The 22,458-nt window shown below is 37.5% G+C and overlaps 1 protein-coding gene across 1 annotated transcript in view; it reads left to right on the top strand.

Moving 5' to 3' along the window:
• The window catches only part of LOC150092810 (uncharacterized), a 196,560-nt gene extending 175,630 nt beyond the window's left edge, over positions 1-20,930 (top strand). The window contains exon 8 of the mRNA XM_090414285.1: positions 19,283-20,930. Coding sequence (XP_090270411.1) covers positions 19,283-20,766 — 1,484 coding nt within the window. The 3' untranslated portion in view covers positions 20,767-20,930. The remainder of the gene's footprint in view (positions 1-19,282) is intronic.
• Positions 20,931-22,458: the final 1,528 nt, after the last annotated feature.

Genomic DNA, 22,458 nt, shown 5'->3' with positions numbered 1-22,458 from the left:
TTTTAAGAAAAAATAAACTGAATTAAAATTATTTATTTAATTACATTATTTATTAATTAGAAAAAAACTTGACACTACAAGCATTCAAGAATGTGTGAAGAGAAATAATTATTATTATTATTATTCAGGCCTCCATGGAGTCAAAAGACTCATCATGGGAGGTCCTTCCTAAGAACATAAAGTCTGTCAAGACTCATCGAGGGGAGGTCCCCCTAAGAAACACAAAGTCTATCATACCACTCCTTAAATTCATTGACTGTTCTCGCTCTCACCACTCCATCAGCCAATGCATTCCACGGTTCAACCACCCTCCGCGCAAAGAAACCACTCCTCACTCTCTTGCTCACAGTTTCCTTTCGTAACTTCCAGGGATGGCCTCTTGTCATCACTCCTTCCCGCGAAACTTCCTTCCCGGGTAGTTCTTTCAACCAAGCGAAAGAACTACCCGGTGTCAATCCTGTAACCACCTCTCAACAGTTTAAAAGTCTCAATTATATCACCTCTCCTTCTTCTATCCACCAAACTCTGCAGTCCACATTCCCTCAGCCGATCCTCATAACCAAAATTGTACAGTCCTGAAACCATCTTTGCCATCCGTCTTTGTATCCTTTCCACAGTTAATTTATCCCCTTCAAATCCTGGAGACCAAATCTGAGAATAATAGTCTAAGTGTGGTCTGATCAGAGACTTATACAACAGAATGATAACCCTTTTATCTCTGCAGGTCAGTGTCCTTCTCATAATTGCAGCAATCCTCTGTGTTACCTTCACCACCTTTGCAATATGTCCTCTAAATTTCAGGTTTCTATCAATCATCAACCCCAGATCTCTTGTCTCCCCTACTTCCTCCAGCATAACTCCTCCCATAGAGTATGCAGCATCCCATCGATGTTTCCCAAACCTCAAGACCTTATATTTTGCTGCATTAAACCGACACCCCCATTCATTTGCCCATCTATCTAGCTTATTCAAATCCTCTTGTAGGGCTACCACATCTGCACTATTACAAATAATCCTTCCCAGCTTCACATCATCTGCAAACAACTGAATATCCCCTTGCAATCCACTGGCAATGTCATTGATATAAAGGTTAAACAATATAGGTCCTAGTACTGAGCCCTGTGGGACCCCACTTGTAACCCTCTGCCTCCTTGAAACTGCTCCACCATACACAACTCTCTGATACCTATCAGACAGCCAATCCTGAATCCAGTTGACCAATCTGACATCCAGACCCATGTGCTGCAACTTAAATATCAGCTTATCATGTGGCACCCTGTCAAATGCCTTCGCTGTCTAAGAAAATGGCAATATATGCCTTTCCCTCATCTAATGCTCTTGTAACTTTATCCTAAAAGACTAGCATATTACTAAAACAAGAGCGCCCTTTCACAAATCCATGTCGACTCTCACAGATAACATTACCCTCATCTTCCCAATGCTGTATACGGTCCCTCACTACTTTCTCCAAGATCTTAACAACTACTGATGACACACAGACTGATCTATAATTAGACACTTCCAGTCTGTTACCACCCTTATGTAATGGCACTATCTTACCTTCCTTCCATTCCCTGGGCACCTTTCCTGCAGCCAGACTTTCATTGAAAAGCCAGGTTAAAGGCACTGCAAAGTTCCCTAGCACATTCTCTCAAAACTCGTGGTGAAATACCATCCAGTCCCAAAGCTTTACTGACATTCAGAGTACTCAGTATCTGAAACACACTCTCCTCCTGTACCTCTAAACCTCGAACCTGCCCTATCCCTCTAGCATTAAAACTGACTCCTCTAGGATGAAATACTCCAATAAATTGTTCATTGAACAATTCCACTATGTCCTCTGCATCAGTCACTCTATTCCCATTTTTATTCCACAGTATCATTCTTCCAGTCATTTCTCCTCCTACTGGCCACATAGCTAAAAAATTCCCTAGGATTTTCTTTGGATCTTAGGGCCAATCTCCTCTCGTATTCCAGTTTCGCTTTCCTTACCACACTAGTCACTCTTCTGGCCTGTGTCTTATATTCTTCATGCATCTTCTCTTCACCTGTCTCCTTATATCTCTTCCATAGCCTCTTTTTCACATGCAATTCCTGTTTAAAATTGTTTCTCATCCACTTTACTCCAAATTGTGTCCTCTTCCTCACTCGTGGTATACAACTTACCATTGCTGCTAACAAATATTCTTTCACAATTTCCCATGCACTAATGATATCCCGGCCTTCCAATTCCTCCATGAAACTTCCCGAAGTTGATGTCTAAGACTATTATAATCACCTGCTTTATGATTCCACATAAGTTCCTGTCTCTTTGATACTCCTGCATGTCTATTCATTTTCCAAGTCAAAACCATATGGTCACTCTCTCCAACTGGTGGGAGAGATGTCATCTCAGTTATTATCAACTCTTCTGATACTATAACCAAATCCAAAACTCTTGAACCGCTTGTTCCCTCTATTACATGTTGCCTAAAACATTTGTCCCTCAAGAATTCTAGAAATTCCATTCCCCTATTGCTACATGCATCTTCCTCTCTCCAATTTATACTACTATAGTTAAAATCTCCCATAACAATTGTTCTTCTTGCACTTGCCAAACTTAACTGTGTAAACATCTCCTGGTCCCCATCCTCTGTGCTCCTGGGTCTGTAGCAACACCCCACTAAATATCTGTCTTGCCTACCTCTACCTCACACCATATGCTCTCAAAATCATTTGTCTCACTTCCTTCCAAAGCCTCCACTCTTAGAGGACATAGGTCATCACTTATCATAAGCAGTACCCCACCACCACGCTTTCCCCTCCTATCCTGATGAAAAATGCTGTACCCAGTGACTTCTATTCCTGTTATTATATCCCCTTCTGTCAACCACGTCTCAGTGATCCCAATAACTTTTGGCCAGGCTGATGCTATCTGCACCATCAACTCCTTTCCCTTATTCTGGATACTCCTGGCATTAGTATAAAGCATATAAATGCCATTGTTTCTATACCCAACATTATCCCCTCTAGACTCCACTGGGCTCAGTGTTACCTGATGTCGTCACCCTTCTCCCAAGTATCCATTCCCACAAGAGGCCACCCCCTGCTATCATCCTCCCTGGGACACACTGACTCATTCAGAACAGCAATCTCTCCAGATGCCTACGTCCTTCCTCATTCAAATGTAAGCGGTCTCTCGCATACAGTTCCTCTCTTTCCTCAAATGCACTCCAAGCATCCACATATACCAGTCCTTTCTTGTCACACATTCTCGCTATTATGCCATTCAATATCACCGCTCTTCTGCTCAGCTCGTCATTATCATACCTAGGCAACACGCACACTATTTTTCCTCTCTCTGTCTTCTTCCGTACAGCCTCAAGCAAAAATCTCATATCTCTTGCTGCCCGACTTACACATTATCACTCAAGTTATTTGTTCCTACCATCACAATCATCTCATCCACCCTTTCACCTCTCCTAATTGCCATAGCCACCCTTTCTATTGTTCCTCCTGGCAAACACTCCTCACGCATCCTATCTTGAACACCACGGATCATTGAGTCGCCATACATTATACCTCTTCCCATTCCTTCTCTCCATTTTCTCCTTTTCTTTCATTCCCATAGGTCTCTCTCATTTCCATATCTCTCTCTCCTACTGTTTCAATTCTCTCCTCTTCTAGCACTCCCATACATCTCTCTCATTCCCTCTCTCCTACTGTTTCCATCCTCTCATCTTCTAGCATTCCGATACATCTCTCTCATTCCATCTCTCCTACTGTTTCCATCCTCTCGTCTGCTAGCATTCCCATACCTCTCTCTCATTCCCTCTCCTACTGTTTCAATTCTCTCCTCTTCTAGCACTCCATACCTCTCACTCATTCCCTCTCTTCTACTGTTTCCTTTCTCTCCTTTTCTAACGCTCCCAAAATTCTCTCTCTCCCCTACTCTGATTTGGCTTGCATTTATCTCTTCCATTCTCCTAATCTTATCTTTCATACTTCTGCTCTCATTCAGAAGGCATTCCACCTCCTCTTTCAGCTCATCTATCTCCCTCTGTAGGTCAGTCACTCTTAATCTAAATTCACTCTCCCAAACAAAACCATCCTAAACTTTCACAGTCACTCACGCCTTCCACACTATCAACTATTATTTTCTCATTCATATATATATTTTTTTCATTCTCTCCTATCACACTACTTGTCTTCCTACATTCATTCCCCGTTCCTGGAGCAACAAGGTCGGATATTGATATTTCTAATGCACTTATTTCCTCCCACTGCCTGCATTTTGCTCACATACACTCTCCGCTCTCTTTCACAAGCCACATATCCAATTCCCGAGATGCATACATAATATAATATAAATGGACACTGTAAATTAAACGGAATGGTAGAGGAAAGCTTAACAAAGCAGATGTCTAATGCAAGAATGGCAAGAAATATGCTTAAAGGAAGAACATGATTTAGGTAAATCAACATAGTTAGGAGACCTTATATGATTGAAATGTAAAAGCTGATGGATGATATTGAAGATCTGTCAAATGATAGATTAATTTTGAAGAAAATTGTTGACAAAAAGCTTGTAATAATGAAAACTTAGCTGTGAAAAATTTGATCATGGTATCATGCATATCTCTTCAAGATGCTGTATCATAAAAACATGGATTATCTGGATTTATTAATATCTGTATTAAGGCCTTCACTGTCATGAATGATACAGTATAATACTGACGTATAATATATTCATACATCCACCAGACAGTAAGCTAACAGATTAACCACCCAAACACGTCTACATCCCTGTTTATTTTTCAATATCAATTGCCTGGTACAGTGATTAAAGCTTCTAGAGCATTCTTCATGTCTCTGTTACTCATTCAGTAATGATGATGATCCTGTTTGGTTGGATCTCCCTCATATTATGTACATCAGAGCTCCCCAAAGCACTGCCCACGGGCCACATACGGTCCACTGTGTGATTTTGTGCAGCCTACCTGTGGGTTTTGATTTTCATAAGTGAAAAAATAAAATAACAATTTGAATCGAATGTGTCTTAGATATTTTAATTCTATCACTAATCGATAATCTCGATGTTGATAATTTTATTTGGTGTTTTTACATCACTATATATATCCACGTGTTTTTCAAATATTAGATGTTATTTTTAGAGGGACCTGTGGCATAGTATAATTATTAAAAACAACAAGTAAGTCCACAGTAATAACTTTAATTAATAAATAAGGTAGATATTTCGTACAAAAAATAATAGTACATCTTCAGTGTTACAAACAGATAGGAATAGAATACAAGTAATGAATATTCGGTGGATCACCTATTAAAATACAATGTTATCGTGAGCTAGGAAATGAAAGAAATTAATAAATAATTAATATTTAAGATAATTAGTTTTTTAATGATTATATAAAATAAAAGTTTCCCAGATCTTCGAGAGAGAGAGGCAATCATTTCGATTTAAATTCGGTCGGTGTAAAAAAGCTCAACTTTCTTTAAAGAGGCGTTCATATTTGAACCTGCATCTATGAAGCAGAATAGCTTTATCCCACTGGATATTATGGGTAGCGGTAATACTGTATTGTGCTAGACCAGACTTCTGAGGTTTGTTGTAATCAATATAATATTGATGTTCTTTAATTCTTTTTTCCACAGAACGGCCAGTTTGTCCAAAATAAGAAACATCGCATTCACAAGGAATTTTGTAAACGCCAGCCAAAGACAGAGATGACAGTTTATCTTTTGTAGAAGGCAATAAGGAAGAAATTTTGTTGATAGGAATATAAGTGGGAATCAATTGGTACTTTTTTAAAATTCTACCTATAGGTTCTGAGATTTCTGGAATGTAAGGGATTGGATCTATGCGAACTGTTGAAGAAACCTTAGGTATTGGAACATAAGATTCAATTATCTGTTGGATTTGATTAGGGTGGTAATTATTAGATACCATTAACTTTTTAATGATGGAAAGTTCTTGTTGTAAGATTTCTGGAGAAGAGCAAACTTTATGTGTCCTATTAATTAGAGATTTAAGAATGCCAAATTTTTGAGATGTATGGTGAGCAGACTTTTTTATGAATGTATTTGCCAGTAAATGTGGGCTTTCGAAAGACGCTTGTAGATAAGGTACCGGCAGAAGTTCGAGTAAGCAGGATGTCCAAAAAATGATAAAGTACCAGAATTTTCCTTTTCCATGGTGAATTGGATACGAGGATGAAGGCTATTTATCTGTTGTAGAAAGGTGGACAGCTCATCTTCAGTATGTGACGAAATGGCAAAAACATCATCGACATAATTGGTAGTCGTATGTGTGTGTTGAAAGCTCCTGATAAGATAAATGTTATTTTAAGTTATCGTTGATAAAATTACTTGAATATTACGTAGTTTTGTTTGCCTTGTGTATCTTAGTGCATCTGTTTGTGTGTTTTTGGTGTTTCATTTTATAATTTGATAAAATACGTTAGAAGTATGGCTCCCGTATGAAGGAAAATGGCGGCCAGTAATGATGATTCGCCATCTTTATTCAAGAACGGTAATATAAAGGAGATGATTCAGTGTACTATCTGCGAGATGTATGCTTTGCGGAGTGCATTCGGAGTGTGGTTAGATGATAATAAAAGAGTGAATGTGTGTAGAAAATGTAGGGAGAATGACGAATTAAAGTGTATTTCGGGTCGTGAGTGTGATATTTTTGTCAAACTTCAGAATGAAGAAAATAGTGATATGACAAGAAATGGCAAGGTTGTACCAGAGAACTGTGAGGGTGTGAATGATAGTATTAATTCAGAGCATATTAATGGTTTTACAGAGAATAAAAAAGATGAGATAGATGCAATGAGTGAGATCGCGTTGTTGAGTGGTGCGATACAAAGGGCAAAACAGCAGCTAGAGCGTATGAGCAAAAGTCGACTGCATGAACCAGCCAATAATAAAAAGTATGATAGGAAAAATAAGCGTATGAGTCTGAACATGAACAAAATGAAGGATAGAGTGCTGTATGGAGACTCGTTAGTACGAGGTGTGTTAATAGAGGATTTGACAAAATAGTACCAACCTGGTGCGACCAGGTTGGTACGATTTTGTACCAACCATGTGTGTTACTTAGATATGATAATGCAAAGATGAGAGCATCAGTAATGAATGGCATGAGAGCAAGAATATGCTGAAAGAGAGGCTTGGATTATATGGATGCTTGAAGTGTATTTGAGGATAGAAGAGAGCTGTGTGTGAGAAATGGACTGCATTTGAATATGGAAGGACATAGGCATGGGGGGGGATGTGTTCTTCTTGGGAAAAGTGAGAGTGTTAGTGCAAGGAAACTAGAGTTCTCAGAGTAGATGAAATATACTGAGTGTACAGGAGATGGAGGAGCACATGGTGTTATGCAGAAAATGGAGTCTTGAGGAAAAAATAATAGGTATAGAAATACTGACAATTCATTGATGTTTCTTTATGCCAGAAATATCAGGAATAAAGGAGATTAATTGTTGTTATTATTATTATTATTATGGTAACAACCATGGAGTCAACAGACTCATCGTGGGAGGCCCACTCAACCAGTAACATGTCTATCATAATGAGCTTTGAAGTTATTTACACTACCTGCGTTCACAATGCATTCCACTCACTAACTTTCCATGCCAAAAATCTACTCCTCACACCCTTCTTCACCACATCTTTATACAACTTCCAACTGCCAGCCTGGTTGGCTGAGTGATTAGCATATCTGCTCTCCAGCCAAAAGGCTGTGGGTTCGAATCCTGCCATGGGCATGGATGTTTGTGATAGTCTGTGAAAATACTAGTGGTGGTGGTGGGGGCAATAGATAGCATTGATAGAGATGATGATGATGGTAGTTGCGGTTCGTTGTAGTTGGTGGATTGAGTGGTGGAGATGGAGAATTGTGGAGTAGGTGCTCTCTCTCAATGAGTCTTTGGGCTTCCTGGAGGTGTCACGTAAAATAATAATAATAATAACTCCAGAGAAAGCCTCTTGTTCTTCCCTTAACATCCACTCTTTCTTACATATTCATATTCTATCATCCCTATCCATTTGCATTGCATCACTTTGCTCTACTATAATATCACTTCCTCATCTTTGTATCCATCCTCTTCCTGTTCTTCCACAACCAGCTTCTCAACCTCTCTCTGGCTCTTAGTGGTACTAATTTCGTATGAACCCTGTGTTCTCTTAGTAAACAACAATCGTTCTAAATGACCAATACTAAACTTATTTAAATACATTCCATCAACTTTGAACCATTCTAACTTCGCTTCGAATTCATTCCATACATTCACAAATTGAACACACTCTGCCTGACACAATTCAACCATCTTATCATTCAATATCATTGTTCTCCTTCTCAGTTCACTACTGTCATATCTGGGTGATAAACTAACTACTTTCAGAATGACACTATTATACTTCACTTCATGCAACAACTTCTTCAAATCCCTTTCCACATTCTTTGTCTCACTTTTCAAGTTGTTGGTGCCCACCCCTACCACTAATTCTGATGCCTCCTGTTACTTCCTTCTATGCAGAGCATCTGATATTCCTATGTATCACCTGTAAAGTATGTCTTATGCACCTTATTTTTAAAACACCTTTAATGATTTAGTCACCATATAAAGCAACCCTATCATCTTTAGATACTTGTTTCTTATTAATCTCCTTGTCAATTATTCTCTTATTTAAACGTTCAATATCCTCTATACATTTAACCTGACTTTTCATTTTCATTAACTCTTGAATAAGCTCTTCCACGTAACTTCTATTATGATCGCTGCAAGCACTTCCATTCATTTTCTGATTATTCCTGGTAATAACGTTCTCATTTTTGGAACATCCTAACCTTTCATCGCACTTCTCACATACTATGATACATTTCTTTTTATTGTTTGATCTAATATTCCATAAATCATTAACATTTTTGGATGCATACATAAAACAATTGTTGATCTTATTCAGTGCAAAAAAGTCCACTAGCCAGTTATTGGCATTGATAGTCTCAGCTGGTCCAAAGATTATTGGGACTAGTGAAGCATGATAGAATGAAAATGATATACTGACAGGAATAGAAATAGAAGGGTATAATGTATTTTGGCAGGATAGGAAGAGGAAATGGGGTGGTGGAGTATTGCTTTTAATAAGTGATGAGTTGTGTCCTCCCAAAGTGGAGGATTTGGAGAGAAATGGTACTAATGATTTTGAGAGCATATGGTGTGAGGTGGGGATGGGCAGAACAGGATATTTAGTGGGATGTTGCTATAGGCCAGGGAATACAGAGTTTGAGGAGCAAGAAATGTTTAAACAGTTGAGTTTGGTATGTGCAAAATGGGTGATTTTGCACATACCAAAACGTTGTGAGAGATTTGTACAGAAGCATAAATTGGGAAGAGGAAACAGCATGTTGTAGTAGTAGTAAAAGAATGGCATTTGTAGAATTATTGAGACAGATGCCTCAACCAACATGCAGTAGAAGAAACAAGAGGCTGAAGAGTTTTGGATTTGGTCCTGCATTGGAGGATCTGACTGTAATTGAAATGTCATTCCTGTCCCCAGCTGGAGAGAGACCATGTTGTCTTGATTTGGGGATGAGTAGACATGCAGAAGTGTCAAGAAGAAAGGAATTTATGTGGAATTAAGGCACATAATTATAATAATCTTAGAAATCAGTTTGAGGCAGTTCTGTGAGTGGAGAAATTGGAAAGGTGAGATATCACCAATGTCTGGGAACTAGTGAAGAAATATTTATTAGTGGCAAGAGAGAGTTATATACCACAAGTGAAAAACATAACAAGATTTGATGTAAAATAGATGACTAACGATATCAAAGGAAATGCAGATAAAAAGTAGGTTATGGAAAAGGTATAAGGAGATGGGTAAGAGCAGTTTCGTGAGGAATAGAAGACTCAGGTTAGGAAAGTGACTAGCATGGTAAGGAAGACAAAACTTGAACATGAGAGAAGAGATTAGCCCTGGGATCCAAGGATAATCCAAAGGATTTTTTTTTTCTTTATGTGGCCAGTAGGAGGACAAATGATTGTAGAAGAATGACATTGTTTGGCGAAAATGGGAGTTGAGTGACTGATATAGAAGACAGTGGAATTATTTGATCACTTTATTAGAGTATTTCATCCTGGAAGAGAGAAGCTTATTACCAGAGGGAGGGGAGGGTTCAAGATTTGGAAGTACAAGAGGAGAGTGTGTTATAAATACTAAGTTCTCGGATGTCAATAAGGCAATGGTACTGAATGGAATTTCACTATATGTTTTTAGAGAATGTGTTAAGGAATTGACAGCTCAGTTGACTTGGCTTTTCAGTGCGAGTATAACTATGGGAAAGGTGCCCAAGGAGTGGAAGGAAGGAGGGTAAGATAGTCCCATTGCATAAGGGTAGCGGTAAAATGGAAGTGTCAAACTGTAGGACACTTTGTACTTCTCTTGTAGTTTTAAAGACTTTGCAGAAATTAGTTAGAGATCATATAGAGAAGAGGTAATGTTGCCTTTTATAATAAAGTAACAAGAGCAGTTGATGAGGGAAAGATATATTGCCTTCCCCCATTTTATAAAGGCATTTGACAGGTACCACATGATAAGCTGATATTTAAATTACAGAATATGGGTTTGGATATCAGATTAGTGAATTGGATTGGAGATTGGCCATCTGATATCAGAGAATTGTATATACGAGGAAGCAGTATCAAGGAAGCCTGTCAGAGCTCAGTATTGGGACCTGTATTGTGTAACCATTTTATCAAAAATTGTCAGTGAGTTGCAGGAGATATTCGGTTGTTTGCAGATGATGTAACGCTTTGAAGGGTTCTTGGTAATAGTACCAATGTGGTAGCAGCCCTTTAAGAGGATTTGAATAAGCTGGACAAATGAATGGGTGATGTCAGTTTAATGTAACTAAATGCAGGGTCTTGAAGTTTGGGATCCATCAGTGGGAAGCTGTATACTCTCTTGGAGGAACTGTACTAGAGGAAGTGAAAAAGACAAGGAACCTTGGGGTGATGAATGATAGAAACTTGAAGTTCAGGGGACATATTGCAAAGGTGATGAAGGTAACCTAGAGGATTGCTGCAATGCTGAGAAGGAGGTTGACCAGCAGAGACAGAAGAGGTTGTAGTTTCATTGTATAATCCCTGATCAGACCACACCTAGATTATTGTGCTCAAATTTGCCCACCAGGATTTGAAAAGGATGATGCAGAGTTATTTCATATGATAGATCAATAAGAAGGAGCAAATCAAGGGCTAATTCCTGGAAGTTATGATTAGAAGTGGTAAGTAAGAGGGTGGAGAGTGGCTTTTTTTTTTGCATGGAGGGTAATGTGGAACAGGTCAAGTTAAAAAGGAGCAAAAAGAGGGTAAAACATAAAGGGACAATAGGACTGAAGCTAAAAATTACAGACCAATATGTATGTGTGCAATTGTGGTTAAGGTTTTAGAAAGTTGCCAAGGGCTAGGATTCATAATTAGGTTGATAATAGCAGTATTCTCTGTGATGGTCAGCATGAATTTGTTGAAGGTAGATTGCCACACAACAAGCTGGTAATTAAATTGAAACAGATGTGGTCAGTTAACAGATTAGTGAATAAGTGACTGCCTATAATGTGTACCACTAGGTTGTGTATGGGGAGCAGGGAATTGATATTCCAAAAGGGGAAGGTCACCAGTGGTGTGCCACAGGAACACACTGATTTTGGGACCATTATTTTAATTTGCATGCCAATGATATTGGGATAGACAAAACTTGAGATATGAAGCTGTTTGCAGATTATTATTATTATTTACGGCATCTCCATGAAGTCCGGAGACTCATCACAGATTATGCAAAGTTGGGAATAACATTGAGGACCAGAGCAGATATTGTGGCCTTACAGAGCGATCTAAATAGACTGTGTGAGTGGAGCTGCCAATTCAAAGCTGGAAAGAATGTCTTGATGGAAGGCCAGGATGGGAAGCAGAATAGACAATTATTGGGTGAATTTTGAAAGAGGTGGAGTTAAGAGATTTGGGAGTAGTGGCGGATAGAAACTTGAAGTTTAGATGTCAAATTACTAAAATTGTAAGGACATCACAAACAGATTATGACAACGACGAGGAGTCCTTTAATGTGTGAAATCAAAGAGATTATAGTTCCCTTTTATAAGGCCTTGATCATGCCACATATGAACTACTGTATGTACCTGGTCATCTGGTTCTCAAGGGAATATCTTATAGAGCAAAGAAGATTCACTAAGTCAGTATTGGGTCTTTGAAATGAACTTTGAATAGCCTAGTGAAATGAAGAATGAGAGGGAATGTGAATGAAACACAAGTAGGTGAGTGATTGTTATCTGATTATTATGTAGGAGATTTTTCACAGAGTAGAGAGAGAGAGAGACAAGGACAGAAAGGCCATCCCTGGATGCTGTATAGGAAAGGCATGAGCAAGGAAGTGAGGAGCAGGTCCTTTGCATGGAAAATGGTTGGTGAGTAGAATGCATTTTTGAGAGCATGATAACTGGTTAAAGGCACAGTTGTTGTTGTTTTTTTGTGCTAGTTTCCCATAGTGAGTCTTTTTGTCTCATTAGAGATCTGATATTTATAATAATAATAATAAAACTTCTTTCTTGCTGACCTGGATGGCTAAGTGGTTAGATTATATATTCTCCAATAGGCTGCAAGTGTTCAAATCCTTCCGTTGACATGAATGTTTGTGATTGTCTTTAGGTAAGGGATGAATTTCACTGTCCAGTGTTAGACAATTGCCCTGCTTATTGGTTCAATTCTGAACCTAAATTAGTAACTGAATTTTCCAAAATTCATCATTGTTTGTCCCCTAGTTTAGAGCTATGTATGCTGTGGAACACATTGTAAAAACGTAAAATCATCTCAATAAGTGGCTTGAAAAATTTCCATGTTCAGTTTCTAGAGCTACAAAAAATATAAAAATTAATAAAAATAGAAAAAAAAAAATTCCTTAGCTCACTATGGTACTAAAGTACTATAGGCACACAACCTTTCATAGGTGGGAGGGCATCAGTATATATGTTACCGGCAAAGTAACATATATACTGAGGTATATATGTTAAAAGCAGGTTGTATAGAATGCCTAGACATTCTATAGAATGCATCACAATTTTAGGCAAAGTATGAAATGTCTATTTTTTTTAATATTTTATATACTTTCCCTTTCCCTAGGCATTGTATAGAATACCTAGGCATTATATAAAATGACAAATACTCTTTCAACAAAGTATGAAAAAGGCTTTTATTGAAAAGATGCATGTGAAAATGCAAGAATTACAAAATGTAAGATACCAGATTTTTCTACAAAAAAGAGAAAAAAGACCAGTGCTGAACTACTTGTTGCTACAAGATAGACTGGAATGGCATTTTGAATTGCACTTAACTGCCTTTTTTATACAAAAGCACTTCAAATTTCGGCACTTGGTTTTGCAAGTACACCTCATGAATCCTTGGCCGCTACCCATGGATTGAGTGGAAGCGGCTGACCGGAGAGCTATTTCGTGGTCAGGAACATCTCCAACTCTCAGTAAGTCCTTGTGACAAAGTGAATTGCGATCTGGCATAGAGTTGGTTTAAAATTCCTTCAGCACTTCCAAGTTGGTAAAAACCATCGTCTGTCACACTCATAACAACCGCTAGCAGATTGTGCGAGTCACCCTGTCCCTTGTTGACATCTGGGATAGGAACTCGCACAGTGGCCCCCAAAGGTGCAGGAGGAAATTTTTTGTCGGAATCCATTTTCATTTTTTTGGCCTATATTTCCAGATTCAATTTAGATCGAATTTTACTTTCAACAGCATTCTCAATATTGAAGCAAAGAGTACACAAAATATTAACATCATCACCTTTTATTTTCTATCGTCTTTACTCTCATGTCCACAGGCGGCATGAAAGTTTCAGTGACAGTTTCTGCACGTATGGTTACCTTCAAACAGACGCAGCAGTTAGCAGAACCGTAAGCCTCTTCGGTACACATGTATTCATCACCATTTTCGTTTCTTCTATCGTGGACTACAGTCTCGTCTGTGTTTTCTGCAATAGACTTTCTCTTGGATAGAGTGATCTGTTTCTTTTTGTATTGTTTGAACGTTTTCCATCATTTTTTCCAGTTGACAGTTTCTGCACATATGGGCACCACTGGTTATCTGCAAACAGATGTAGCAGAACTGGAAGCCTCTTTGGTAGGCATGTATTCATCACCACTTTCGTTTCTTTCATCGTGGACTACAGTCTCATCCGTGTTTTGTGCAATAGACCCTTTCTCTTGGATAGGGCGCTCTGTTTCTTCTTGTATTGTTTGAACGTCTTCCATCATTTTTTCCAGTTGCTCCTCAGTCTGTATGTCTTGTAAAACATCTTGGAGTAAGGAAGACATTATGAGACCCACTTTAGGCAAAGATCTTTACAGGCAAAGAGAGCTTCATATGGTGTTCTCTTAATCCCAGAATGAAATGCCCTGTTCTTCATAAGTTGCACGAAATGTAGTCCCTTACTCCATCAGTCAGTTTTTTCATCTTACATCCACGTACACAGCATATTCTTAGCAAATTCTCTGCCATTTGTCAGATTGAAGAATCGAGTGCTCCTAGCAACATAAATATGTCCATGAGGTTATATGCCACTTCTTCTGCTGTCTTTGATGTCAGAGCCTTGAGAACCACAAACTTAGTGAGATGATCTTGGTATACCATTATAAACTTGTATTCCCTGTCTGAAAATCGATGAGATTGACCTGACAACGGGAATTGAACTCGGAAAAAACTTTCGACCTCAATAAAGGTCGAAACCGGTCTGCCGCTTCCACTCAGTCCACTAGTATTTTCACAGACAATAACAAACATCCATGCTCATGGTGGGATTTGAACCCGAAGCCTTTTGGTTGGAGATCAGATACACCAACCAGGCTGGCTTGAGGGCACATATCAGGAATTTGATGATGATTATGATGAAGAATATCGAGTAAATATTCTCCACTATAATTCTAAACTATTTATGCCATCTAATCCAATTGCTTCTTTTGGTTCTTCCAATCACACTAGATACTGCTATTATTATTATTATTATCATTATTATTATTATGATTCAGGCCTCCACTGTCACTGTTATTTTCTGTTAACAAAATTTAGAAGACAGCTTGGAGCTATAACATGAAATGAGGAGTTGAACAGTAAGAAAATAAATGCTGCTTCGGAACTGACAATGAGATGCATAACAGCATCAATGTGTGAATATTCCGAAGGTCAAAAGGTTGAATGAGGTAGGTATAAAATGGATGAATGAGAGACAAGCATTAAATCTGAAAGAAGGTACTCTGGAGGTAGAACAAAATGAATAATTATAATAATCAGTTACACGAAGAGTATAAAGAACAAGCCAGGAGAGTAACTCGGTTAGTAAGGAAAACAAAAGTGCAGTATGAGCAGAAATTGGCAAATCAGGCAAAGAAAAACCCTAGAGAGTTTTTTAGATATGTGGCAAGTAGAAGGAAGAATGATTATGTTAAGATGATGTTAATGGATGAAAATGGTAGAATGGTAACTGTTACAGAAGACATTGTTGTGGTATTCAGTGATCAATTTATAAGGGTGTTTCATCCAAGGTTGGAATCATGAGGAACTTAAGTGTAGAGGAGGGCTTAATTGTGAGTGAGCAGGAGGTATTTGAGGAAATAAATAGCCTTGATGTCAATAAGGTGAAAGGATTTTATGGCATATCACTACACATCTTAACGAAATGTTCCAGGGAATTGGCAGTAGCATTAGCATGCTGTTAAGATGTGTAGTACCTTGGAACCTATGCTGCTCCATCTGTGATGGAACAGTACAGGTTCCAAGCGATTGGAAAGAAAGTAAAATTGTTCCACTGCATAAAAGTGGTGATAAGGCTATGGTTACAAATTATAGGCCACTCTGTATATCTGGAGTTTTGGTGAAGGTACTGCAAAAATTGGTATGAACTACGATACAGAAATGGGTTGATAACTGCAGAATTCTCTGTGATGGTCCTCATGGGTTTGTTAAAGGGAGTTCATGATTTACTAACTTAGTTATGTACTATAACAAGATGATAAATGTTTTGGACAAGCAAGCTGCATGTACATTGGTATACTTAGATTTTGCAAAAGCTTTTGATAGATTGACACACAACAAGCTGGATATCAGAAAGTTGTATATGTAGGTGCAGTGTCCTGTAAGAGGAGGGTCACTAGTGGTGTGCCATAGGTGTCTGTATTGGTGCCATTGCTGTTCCATTTTTAGATATTGGGATGGATTTAACTAGTGACATGCAGCTGTTTTCGAATGATGAAAAATTGAGAACAATTCAGAGTCAAACAGAGTTATAGAATTACAGGAGGACTTGAATATACTGTATGAATGGGCAGGTAATTGGAACTATAAGTTCAATGTTACAAAGAGAAAAGTTTTAAAATTTTGTAAGCAACGATGGGATGCAAAGTATCCCATCGTTGGTTTACTAAACAAAAACATCGTTGGTTTACTTGTGTAGTAAAGTTTACAAAACTTGACTACACAAGTTGTGAAGTCATCATATCAGATAATGGCAATGATTCGAAGGACCCTGACATGCAGAAATAAAGAGGTTATGATGCCATTGTATAAGGCCTTGATTAAGCCTCATATGGATTATTGTGCACAGATTTAGTTTCTGGGTTTTCATGGTGACGAGGATATGTTAGGAAGTGTCCAGAGAAGATTCACAAAGGTGTTGAGTGGTCTTTGGAATGTGCAGTATGAGGACAGATTGAGAAAATGTAAACTACAAAGCCTAATGAATTGGAGGAAGATGGAACAGGGATGACTGAAACATATAAGCTAGTCAGGAGTTGTTATCAGGTTGACAGGAAGAGATTTTTCATAGAATAGGAGAGGGGGCAGGGTAGAACAAGAGACCATCACTAGAAACCATATAAGGAGGGTGTGTGCAGCAGAGAGAGAGAGAGAGAGGAACAGGTTCTTTGCATGGAGAGTGGTTGGTGAGTGGAATGAACAGAGCCATTGGCAGATTAGATCGTGCCTTGAGGCAAACAATTAAATATCGCTCCTGATGGATTATAAGACAAAAATATAAGACAATCTCCAATTGCTATTTTGTTTTTATTAAGAGAAACATTAATGCAAAACAATTACATAATAATATTAATTAAATGTTTGCTCTACAGGGATATCGTACCAAGTGCGGAAAAACTTCTTTCTGCACTTGCTACGCTAATAGGAATTGTTAGCATAGCGACGGTGCCTACTGCAATATGGCTGAACGAGCGCCCTTATTAAGCTGCGCCATGAGGCAGGCTGTCTCTATGCTACACCCTATCGATGGTACTGGGAATGCATTACCTGAGTGTGTGTGTTGTGAATGTAGACACATTGAACCAGTCTAAGGCACAGATGGATGAGCATTGTGTGCAACTGTGTGTGTACCTCCCACGATCAGTCTCTGACTCCATGAAGATCAGATGTTAATAATTATAAATTCTTACAATATACTGTCCATTTCTTTGTCTTGTGATATGTTGATTTGCAATATTCCTCTTTCTTCATGATTCAATTTACTCAATATTTCATAGGATAGTTTTTGTCTTTCCTGTATAAATTCTTCTATTTTTTTTAATAAATTCCAAGAAATTCAAGTTTAATTTGGTTTTTATGTTGTTTATTAGAATTTGTTTCATTTTCAATAAATTGATTTGTATGACAATTGAAAAGTGTCTATATATGGTAGTTAAAAAATATATACTTTGAATAACATACACAAATACTGAGGACCAGTTTATTTGGCACACTCTATCATTCACAGAATTTGTTACTTTACTAGTCTTTTTCACATATCCATTCCAGTCTATACAAACCATGTTGGAGTTACTATGAATGAGTATAACTAGGACTCGACAAATTATGCAAAATCCATTTGCCTTGAAAAAAATGTAGTCACCCAAGACCCCCCCCCCATTTTTTAATGTTATGGCCTAATAAATCAAAAAGCAGTTCGACAAAGTGATTAGTGGTGCTGTATCATTGTTTAGAGATTATTTTCATTGTGTTTAGAATCATTCCAAGAAGTTGAGAAGTCAATAAATAGTAACAGTAAGGACAGTAAAACAATATTGGCTTTTTTTTTGAAAATATTATTTGTTGCATTAATTTTGTTATCAGAATGGTCCTTTATATTACACATATTTCTGTGTTTTTCTTAAAGTTAAAAAAAAAAGATTTTGCTTAGATTATTATTTTTCATAAATTTTTATGAAAAACAAAAATTGCATTCTGTCTGCAGCTACTTGCCACCTGGCAAAATCTGCTTGCCAACTGGCAAGTAAGCAGGCTTATTTGTTGAGCCTTGGGTATAGCAGTATATGACTTTACAGAGTTCTTCTCGCATCAACAAAACAAAATACTGTGAATATGTGCACGTTGAACACTGGCCATTCAAGATGTGGGAAAAGGTTACCTGTTCCAGTGAATGCCGGCTCTATTTATTCCATGCTGATGATAGGAGAAGGATACCGCAGAAATCCTTCCAGAAATTCAGGAATAGTTCCAGGAATGCAGTTGATTTCATTATTCCTCATTGGCATGTTTAGTTACCAGAAACATGCCTAATCGAGCATCTGTATACAGGATAAGGTAAAATTAGCTGTTTATGATAGTGAGTTGCCAGTTGTCCAAGGCAACTATGGTGATTGAATATGTATGTGCTTCCCAATCCCATCGACTACTTTCGACACCTTGTGGGATCCATATTTCACCAAGATGATGTTGTTCTGTGAATTAAAATATTTAAAGTATAGTTCGCCCACCGATTAGAGATCCTTCGACACTTCTGCGCATCGCAGAAAAAAGGAGAATCCATTCCGATAATAGGGTAATCAGTCCGTATAGTGGGATGAGTTGTTTATTATTACCGGTCGGAAAATTAACTTCTCTTTTATGATTATTGTAGTTAACTATGTTGCTTGTATAACAGTTGAAAAATTTTACCTATAAAGCACGTGATTTCGCATGTTGGCGACCAATTCGGACGTCCTTCATTTCTTTCTCCCCTTCAGCATGAATCGACTATTCTTGGAAAGACGCGAAGCAGGGACCTACAAACTGTGGGCGAACTATACTATACTGTTGCTCACTAATAAACGAAAGTAAGTGTACCTAATAAACTGGCCACTCAGTGTATATACACACACCATACAGTAGTTTAAAATTGTTGATTACAAAATGTTTCTTAATTCCATTTTTCTCTTTAAATAGGTAATGATCCTGATAGTAAGAGAAAGCAGAAAGATCAGGATTCTTTAAGTAATCAGAGAAGAGAAGAGTGCAATTTAGAAAAAGATTCTCCAAAATGCAGATTAAATGAACCAAAAAATTTTAAAAATGTCCAAGATGCAGTACAAAGTACAAATACACCGAAAATATCAAGCATTGATAAAAAGCAATCAGCAAAGAAAACTCCTACTGTGAGATGGAATAAAACTTTTGCACAGTGTTCAAATCACCTTGCAAGTTCTAGGCTCTGTAGAAAAACTAAAAGCTTCAATATAAAAGCAAGTAAGATCAGAAGTATTGCAAAATCCAAATCTAGAAAGAAGGTATTTTATCTTAATGCAAAGCATACATTAAATGTTATTACAAATCTGAAAAGAAATATGCCCTCAGGTGATTTCATGATGTTGCGTAATAGATATGTTAAAAAACTTCCAAGGGAGAAAATTCTTCAATCTCATGTAGAGAAATTTAAGACTTCATGTGCATCACATCCTGTTTTACCAGAGATTAAACAAGAAGTGGTAAATGATTCACATAAATTTATTTTTAATCATTCAAATTATCATAGGTGGATAACTAGAAAACATTCACAGAATGCTCACAAGAGCTGCAAACCTAATGCATCTCTGGCCTCAGATTCTCAATTAAAATTTATTCCAAAAGATCATGCCATGGCAGTATTCTCTAAAAGAAGCAATGTCCATACACTGTTATCTAAACCAAATATGTGCGTTACAAGAAACCAAAAGAAGAAAAATGCCATGTTTCCAGATCACAAATATAATGAAAAAAATTCCAGTAGAACCAAAACGCGTTTAAACGAGTCTTTACCAAAGCTTAGAAATGTATATGATGATGACACTGAAGAGGAAAGCAGTGATTTATGTTCAAAACCACCTAAAATACATTCGCAAACTAATTATAAGAGTAAATCCAGAAGAAATGCTATGTATGCATCTGAGCCTCCTGTTCTCACCCCAGAGGTCAGAACAGAAATTGATTCATCACATAATGACATAACCGTAGCAAGTTTAGAAGTAAAAGCTGATTCCCGATCATGTTCACAAGGATGTTTAAAGTTAACTATCCGAGTGAGGAGAAATTCTCCTCAGAGATTGCCATCAAAAGAAAAGCACTCTGCCTCATCTCTGCGTACTAAAGGCATGGTATATGAAATTATTCCTGTCGAGTGTGATGGAAAACATATTAAAACTGCTAAAAAGAAGAAGAGACCTTACAAAGACTTGAATAACAGCAAACATTTTGATTGCCTGAATCACTCTGATCATTCTCTGAATATAAGCATTTCAAGTCCTTGTATTTCCCATTCCCAAGCAGCAAAAGATCACAACCTTAATATAAATAGTACACCAATGAAACCTGGGACTAAAAGACTAAGGTTGATCCTTGGAAATGACTCCATAGACATTGACATTCCACCAAATAAACATAGCAGGTTTTCATAAGATACAAATTTCTCATCCCTTTGTGTTACATAGAATATTTCTGTACTACTGCAAAAGAAGACAAGACTGCATCTTTCATTCTAACCATTTTTATCAATTACCTTTGAGCTCTCTGCACATTTCATTTCTGCAAGTATGAAGTGTATCTGACTTTAAACTTTGAAGATAAATATAGATATGGTTCTGGTACTCCTTACACACTCTACAGATGATATCATTCTTCCATCATATAAAGGTATGTACTCTTATAGAAAGTCATTAAATACTACTGTTTCCTTCACTTAAAATTAAGCTTATAGAAAAATAATTTTCTTCACGCAGTTTAATATTGCAATAGGCATAACTTCTCCGTGAAGTGGGTAGTTGATGTCATTTCTACATCAGTGTAATAAATTTATTTTAAAAAAAGTATACTGTATTATGATATTTATAAAAACATTGTTGATTTTTAATAAAATAAAAATTTATTTTACAATTTTTCCTTTAATTTTAACAACATTTAGTCATTTTCAAGAGCTACCATATATATTTTATCATGTGCAGTGTTCATAGGTATACAGTGTTTATATACTATTGTTGTTATTATTATATTATTAGCATCTGACCTCCATGGAGTCACGCTCATCATGGGAGGTATATAGTATCACACACATACACGCAGACAAAGCTCATCCAACAATGTCTTAAACTGATTTAATGTGTCTACAATCACAACACACTCAGGCAATGCATTCCACTCACCAACTACTCTCCATGCAAAGAGCCTTTTTCTCACTCCTCTGCTAACATTCTCCTTATAGTTTCCAGGGATAGCCTCTTGTAATACCCAGGAAGAGGGGGGGGGGGGGTATGATTGCGACATATAAGCTGGTCAGGGGTTGTTATCAGGTAGACATGGAAAAGATTTTTCAAAGAATGGGAGAGGGGAATAGAACAAGAGGCCATTGCTGGAAACTGTATGAGGAGGGTGTGAGCAAAGGAGTGAGAAGCACGTGCTTTGCATGGAGGGTAGTTGGTGAGTGGAATGCATTGCCTGAGTGTGTTGTGGATGTGTACACATTGAATCAGTTTAAGATGCAGTTGGATGAGCATTGTATGCAATAGTGAGTACCTCCCATGATGAGTCTCTGACTCCATGGAGGTCAAATGTTAATAATAATAATAATATTCACCAGAATATACAATAGAGTTCAAGATCGGTACATCGATCGGCAATGACAGTCAAGGAAAAGAAGGTGTAGCCATAGTATTCAACACTAAATACAAGGATAATTTTTTTGAATGGCAGGCAATTTCAAGTAGAGTGATGTGGGCAAATATCAAAATGGGGAACTGGACAATGAGACTTATTTGTGCCTATTGTTACAGAAAGTTCTACTAAGGTAGAAGTGAAGCAATTTTTTGAGGGTTTAGAGAAAGAAAGCAACTGAAACAATGAAAAATGAAAAGTTGGTCTTTGTTGGGGATCTAAATAGCAAAGTAAGAAATGATTTGTCAGACATACAAAAATGTTTTGGAAAAATTTGGAGAAAAGAGCAAAGCTAATAATAATGGAAAATACCTGTTGGATTTCTGCTCAGGACATTATTATTATTATTTCCCAAGACCTCATGGAGTCAAAGACTCATCTGGGAGGTCCTTTTATCACACACATCTCATCATACCGTGTCTTAAACACACTCAAACTCCTTG

Source organism: Typopeltis vanoorti, chromosome 25 (assembly GCF_054136105.1).
Source record: "Typopeltis vanoorti isolate ZY-2024b chromosome 25, IOZ_Tvanoo_1.0, whole genome shotgun sequence".
NCBI classification, from domain to species: Eukaryota; Metazoa; Arthropoda; class Arachnida; order Uropygi; family Thelyphonidae; genus Typopeltis; species Typopeltis vanoorti.
The sequence above is the reverse complement of the archived record's forward strand: the minus strand, read 5'-3'. Positions and strand labels throughout refer to the sequence as shown.